This window comes from Geospiza fortis, unplaced genomic scaffold (genome assembly GCF_000277835.1).
Source record: "Geospiza fortis unplaced genomic scaffold, GeoFor_1.0 scaffold70, whole genome shotgun sequence".
Lineage (NCBI taxonomy): Eukaryota > Metazoa > Chordata > Aves > Passeriformes > Thraupidae > Geospiza > Geospiza fortis.
Genome location: NW_005054317.1, coordinates 4378375 through 4385440, shown reverse-complemented (window position 1 = coordinate 4385440; position 7066 = coordinate 4378375). Strand labels below are relative to the sequence as shown.

The 7066-nt window shown below is 44.4% G+C and overlaps 1 protein-coding gene across 1 annotated transcript in view; it reads left to right on the top strand.

Annotated features, from left to right (window-relative positions):
- Positions 1-4469: 4469 nt before the first annotated feature.
- SNTN (sentan, cilia apical structure protein) overlaps positions 4470-7066 on the top strand; it is a 3395-nt gene continuing 798 nt past the window's right edge. The window contains exons 1-3 of the mRNA XM_005420188.2: positions 4470-4675; positions 5279-5313; positions 6066-6205. Of these exons, the coding sequence (XP_005420245.2) occupies positions 4470-4675; positions 5279-5313; positions 6066-6205 (381 nt within the window). The remainder of the gene's footprint in view (positions 4676-5278; positions 5314-6065; positions 6206-7066) is intronic.

Here is a 7066-nt window from a genome sequence, read left to right as displayed (position 1 = left end):
TAGCTTTCTTTTCTATCCAAAGCTGAGGGATGGAAATGGGTTTTGCTTTGGTTTATTCCTGCATTTCAAACCAGATGAAATTCTTGTGTATGCATGTCAGCCCAGGACTGCAGCTTTCTGGAGTTCACACCCCTGGAGAAAGGGTAGTTTTTGATACAAGGCTTAGAACAGAATTAAGTTTATGTCATATTTTGGGTACTATTTGTGTAACTCCAGGTCTAAGGTTTTCTCATGAAGGGCAGAACTGGTGGAAGAGTTAACAAAAGTTGTGTAAGAGGCACATATTTTAATGGAAGACTTGCCCTTGCTTTACCCTGCTGGCCAGATCTTTACAGGTACCTCAGCTCCTTGCTGCTGTACAGAACAGTTGAGCCAGTTGTTACCCTTTGGGGACTGTAATCTTCACTCTGAATTAGGAGGGAATAAAAATCTCTATCTATAGCTTCTCAGATTAATAAACTATGGCAGCAGCAAAAGTGAAAACAAAAATGATGCATGCACTTGTCTGTGTTATGTAAGAAAATGTATTTGAATGTTTCCTCTGTCTTCCTCTAGATTGAGTCTTATCACATCCTTTTGCAGTTGCTGAAAAATTGAAAGTTTATTTCAGCTGGGGATGGTGACTGCATAGCCAAGGGTTGAGCAATTTATGAAAAAGACTGTATTTGATGTTACCTGGATTTAAGACAAATAGCAAAGTAAACTCGAGCATCCTTTGTGAAACTGCTGCTGGCAGCCTCCTTGCTTCCCTGCTTCATCATTAGAATATCTCTGCCAGCTAGTTGAATAACTAGGTCAGCCTGGGAGAGAAAAAACATGTTCCTTGATCTTTGTGCTGTCCCTCCTGTTTTCCCATGTGTTTCTCTTTATAGCCCATTTCTCAGCTACCCAAGTTAGGAGCATATTTGCATTATCAAGTGTGAAGCTGTGGGGGAGAGGCAGGTGCATCTGGTGAGTGTGGTGGGGAGGGGGAGCACAGGGCTTTCTCTCCAGGTGCCTCAGGTCCCCCCCTCAGAAGGGGGATGTTCACCTGCTGGTTTGGGTTTCCCCCATTGCTCCTGGAGCATCAATGCTCCAGCTCTGCAAAGTGCATCCCCAGCCCTGGGTACCACTGGCTCTGTACATCCTTCCTGCCCAGCACATCAAGGAGACAAGGGTGAGTTCAAATGCAAACACAGCCCACATGGCTCTGCCCTGGCTGGATGGGGTTGGGGTTTTTGTGTGTGATATTTTTCCTGATGACCAAATCTCCTTCATTGTGGCCATTGATCTGCACGTAACAGAACCCCAGTGATGGCTAAGACTTGGAGAAAGTTTGTGCTCTTGTTGCATGAATTCATGTTGCAATTGCCTGACCTGATTAGGTTAATTATTTCAAATCTTTATATGCTCTCAAACTGAAAGAGCAATCCAGGCTGTAGCCCTGAATCAATCTTGGCTGAAACTGTGATGTGCTGATATAAGAGGCAGTGGCATCAACACGCATTGCACCTCCCTCTAGTCTGCTCCTGACAATATCTCCAGAGTTTCACAGTTAATATGACAGACAGATCAAGAGCTACTGATTAAAAACTGCCACTGTATTATTTAATCCTTTTCAGAAAAAGTTCTTCTCATTATGCCAGATCATGTCACAAGCATTTAGTCCCTTGTCCACTAGTTTTAATATAGATTTGAGTCAAAATTCCTTATGTGTGAATAGATGGTCTACTTAGCTCATGCTGTCCTCTAACTTCAATATTCTTTTTTAGGATTTCTTTTTATTTCCTACTTCTGCTAAACCCAAGAGCTTTTCCTTTTGGAATTCTCTAACATCAGCAATAATTTGTATTTTGCTATTAATATATCTGGTGCTGATTATCCCCTCATTTGTCAATGACATCTATCCTTATTATGAAGACCTTAGCACTTTGATATGAAATTTTAACAGTTCAGTGGGGAGGCATCCTGTTTGTTGCATTTAGTTCCTGTTGTTGCATTTTTATTGTTGTGTCCCCCATTAATGAGATTTTAGTTTTTTTAAGAATATAGCTGCCTTTCTGAAATCTAAATATCCTATAATAAAACATTCTCAGAGGGAAAATTACTTGGCAGTAGTATTTTCAGGATTAAAGATCATCTGGTTCCATCCTCCCTGCCATGGGCAGGGACACCTTCCACTATCCCAAGCTGCTCCAAGCCCTGTCCAACCTGGCCTTGGACACTGCCAGGGATGGGACAGTCACAGCTGCTCTGGGTGAAGAATTCAAGCTGTTACCTGCCTGGGTGCAAGTTAGCAGCTCTTCTCCTGCAGCTCCTGGAGGGTTTGCTGGTGAAATGAAAGCTGAGAGGCTGGGAGGTGTGAGTGTGTCTCCTGTTTCAGGTATTCCCTCCTGCCTATGTCCCTGGGATCCTGCCCCACCCAGGTCATCTCTAAGGGAGTCAGGGCTCTGTCACACACACGTTTCACAATATCAGCCTTCTGAAATGCAAAAAGCATTTCCTTAAAAAAGGAGGAGGAAGACTTCAGGAAAATACCAAAAGTGAAGCAGAGGCTGTGGCTTTTTGCAGTGGCAATTATTTTAAGTGAACTGCCTGTAAGGATTTTGCAGTTTGAAGTGGCAGGTTGCGTATTTTGCACAGACAGGATTGTTAACGTGTGAAACATGCTAAAAATTGACCAATAAAGGCACCTGGATATTTCAAACATAAATAGTGAGTACCAAAATAGCTACAGAGCAGATGGCCTGGCTCCACACACACCTTGCTGACCAGAATACTCGAGCAACACACACAGCCAAAATCTCAATCTTCAAAGCTGATCATCTGCAAAGGCAAGGGTTATCCTCATGCTACCCCTTATCTGTCAGGCACAAACGCTCCTGCACACATTAATTAGTGTATCCTAGAGGGATAATGAACCCGGGTTTGTCTGAACTTGCTACTACCCCAGCAAAGCAAATCACCTGTTCTAGAGCTCAGGCTCTCAAAGTCGGTGAGATTAAAACAACTGTGAGCTGAAATCTGATCTACAGTGGAAAGATCCCAAAACACAGAGGGCTGGGTTTGCCAGCCCGCTCACAGTACTGCCTGCCACTGATAAACAGGAAACTGAGTCTGTTTCTCACTCTCATTTTTTACCTTGCTAAGACCAAGCATCTCCATTCCACATATTAACCAGGATGTAATGCTTTTCATGCCTCCTTGTATGGTTCAACAGATGTGAAAGGGAATTATGACTTCAACATGATATCAAGACTCTTTTTTTTTTTTTTAGCTGATGGCAGATTACTAAGCCTGAATTCTTGTTTAATTTTAGTGTGTTAATTGATGGAATAATGAGCATTGATTATATGTGTTTTGGCTTCGTCATTGCAATTACAGGCTCTGTTTTATTCATGAGCCAGTCCTAAAGAATGCACTAGAGATCTAAGACAGCTTAAACCTCTCAGAAAAAGGCTCTGAATTGTTTGAGTAATGACACTCTTAGATGGAAAATTAAAGGTTCTCTTTTCCCATGCTTTTTAAGATAATTAAAATCCAGGAACGGTAAGGTGGTGAACATCCTTATTCATTAGCCCTCAGTAATTTAGCTTCTACTAAATGAGGAAAACATTTTAATTCTCTAGGCCATCTGTTGCAGTCTCCTTTGTGTGTCCCGTTACATAAAGTCTCATCATGGACAGTTTTAACATCAGTATTGTATCCTTTCACCAGGAACGATGAGCTGGATGAGGTAGTTGAAGTCACCACCTATTAACAGACCACCCTGGAATAAAAGTGGCTGCTTTGTCTTTTCACTTGAAGTTATCCTGTCTAGACACCTCTAGGCAAGGGATCCGCAGAGAGGAGCCCGTGCATGGAGCTAGGCAGTGTGACAAGCTGTGTTTTCTAATAGCAATATCCATGCCAATAAATAACAAAGTTCACTGGAGCCCTTCCAGTTCCTCTAATGTGCGCCTGCTCTGCCATATGGCTCCGAGCTGCTTGGGAAGCAGCACTCCCTGCTCGGGTGGGAAGCACAGCCCAGGCTCCCTGCTGGGGGCTGCTTTGGAAGTGGTTTGGAGGCAGAGCAGGGCTCTTTGCACTGTGACGGGGAAATAGGATAAATATTAGAGCAGGAGTGTGCTCACCCAGGAAAAATGCTGGATCAGGAAGTAGGAAATGCTTGGATTCCAGCTCTGGCTGCAGGAATAACTCAATTTATAGCTTGGGGCAAGTTACGTTATCCCACACCAGGAATGTTTCTCATTAAAATTATAATTTGTATAGATGAATGGATGCAGTGTCGAAGTTATTCCCGATGCAAAGTCACATCCCCACAGGTCTGAGAGGATCCAGGTTCCATTATGAGTTGGGTTTGTTTCTGTCAAATTCCCCTGTAAAATTCAAACCCCACTGCTTACCAGCCCAGCAGTGCCTTCCTGCTGCAGACCGGTGTATTTCACTGGCTCCAGGATTCCCAGGTAGTGTTTACATTATTGATAGGCATGGCTACAAGCAGGCTGCTTCCACGGGGCAGAGCTTCCATCCACCTGCTTGCTATTACCCCGTTGCTTGGAGATCACAAACAGCCTGGCCTGGAGATGTGTGGCTGCAGAACAAGTGTTCCCAGTATGAAGCAGTACTCAGTCAGTCAGCCAGCTCCTGCTTCCACCAAAAAAGGCCCTCCAGCTGCTGCAGGCATGCCCAAGGGGTAAGTCATCTCTTTGTCGTGGCATCTGGGTGATCTGCCATTTGTGTTGAAACTCATTACCTGGGTGTGTTTGTCTCCATCACATGCTCTGTAATTCGTTTCTAGCAATTCAGCACAAGGTAAGCCGGCTTTAGGTTTTGATTGAAAGCAGGGGGGTGATTCTCACAAATGCGAGTCCTGCTGGAAATATAAGCTATGTGCCTGCTCCAAACTGAGAGCATTGGCGAGGAGGGGATGGCAGACCCCTCTCCACTTTCCTGGTTATAGGTATAAAACTGAGAAACCTCTAGGGCCTCTTTCATGTTCATGGAGAAATTACATGAAGTGTGTTGCAATGTCCCTCACTTAAAATTAATAATCAGCTTTAATAACAACTCCAGGCTACTCACTCAGGTGAGGGATTAGAAGCTGTGTGATGTCCTTGTGCTTCTTGTAGAGGCCGTTTTCCTTTCCACTGTGAAGGAAAGACACTGTCCCTTGGGAAGCCCTGAGTTCCTGGGTGATTAAATAAAACAGAAATGAGCAAGCTCATTAATGGAGAAATTCAATACCCAACACAATTTACCAAGTGATAACTGTGCCTCTCTGCTTTCTCACCACCAGTGTACCCATTGCCAAGCAGCTGGCATCAATTAAAGGTAAGGGGAGCCCTTCATTGCCCCTTTGGGGTTCAGGTCCTTCACAGCCCACATGCAGAAAGTTCTGGCAATGTCACAGGGCTTGCAAAGGCCGTGCAGATCCTCAGCTGGTGCAAGTCAGGAGGGTCTCATGTGTTCCTGTGCCATGTTCTCCTGTGTTGTCACATTTCCTGTGCTTGCCTTTTCATTAAAAATCACAGCATAAATCATCTGTGTAACCCCTGCTAGAAGAGCTTGTGAGCATCAGTATTTCAGAGTTGTGCACACGGGGGGATGAATGCAGCCCAGATCCCAAGTTTGCCATAATGCTGAAGTGCAGCACTGGTGCTCAGACACAGATGCCTCCAAAGGGGCCATGTTTGCCCTGGTGCAGGTCTCTGGGACTCCAAATGCATCCAGGAGATGGTCACCGTGGCCTGTCCCCGTGGTGTGGCAGGTCCTTGCTGGATGCCCAGGGTCAGCATAGGCCAGGTGGGTCTCAAGCCCCATGCTGTGTCACAGCCCTGGCTCTGAGGGAAACTCCCTTCAGGCTGTGATTGCATGGGATATGAGGCATGTTGCTGGCCCATTCCAAATAAAATCTGGGCCAGATCCTCTGTGGGTATAAACAGTTTCGGTCTCATTAACTTTAATGAAACTACACAGATTTCCACCCACCCAGGATGGTTTTAACAGATTCCTTTCAATTATATCTCAAAAGTTTTTTGGGTTTGTTTTTTTTTTTTTTTTGGATAAACTTTTCCTCCCTCCAGCTCTAAGAAAAGGCTCAGACCTTGAAAAGGCTTTTGCTACAGCAGCTTTGGTGTATAACAACCATGCTGACCCTGAGAGCAAGCTCAGCAAATCTGAAACCAAGAGCTTACTGCAATCCCAGTTCTGGCATTTCATCCAGGTGAGGGGGTCTGCTGGGTGGGTGGCGCTGGGACAGCCCTGGACAGTCCTGGGCACTCTGGGTGCAGGAATGGCAGCTCAGGCTCTCTCCTGCAGCTTGGCAAGCATCAGTCAGTCCATGGGGTAATCCCAAGTGAGGCTTGAGGGGTTTGGTACCAACATTCTGTGACTGAGTTGCTTTAAGTTGAGCCTGTGTCTAACACAGGGCCAAAGGATGGGCACAGCAACAAACCACAGCTGATTCCTGCTTGAATTTGTTTAAAGAAAACTGGGTAATTGTAAAAGAAACCCCAACCAACCAACCAAATTAAAACCCTTGGATGATAGCAAAAGGCTGGTTTTATGAAGAGAAGAAACTCATGGTGTTTGATGAGGTGTTTGGTGGTTTGCCAGAGCACTGGGGCCAGCCCTGAGCTGCAGAGCAGTGTCCACTGCTGTCACTGGTGGGTTCCTGGGAGACAAGGGGAGGAAGGTGTGGTGAAAAACCATCACAGCAGCACTTGTCCTGTCAACTTACCACAGGGGTTTATTTCCCCTCTTTAAAAAAAAAACAAAACAAAACAAAAAAAAAAAAACCAGAACAAAAAATTATCAAGTGGTAGGAAAAGCTATATAGGACTAATAAAAAAGAGCTCAAGTAAGTAAATGAGAGAGGTAATACCTTTACTTCCAAAAATAACAAATTCACATTACTGGCTGGGGAGAGGAAATTGGCACCAAATTAGAAACTAGGCACCTCATTGAAAAAGAATTGAAAATATTACTGGAAGCAATTAAGCTTGGGATCCTGAGATGGTTTGGAAATTATTAAGCTAAAAAACTAACCTCTAGCAAAGCTTTTTCGTTAGGAAATATAAATAAT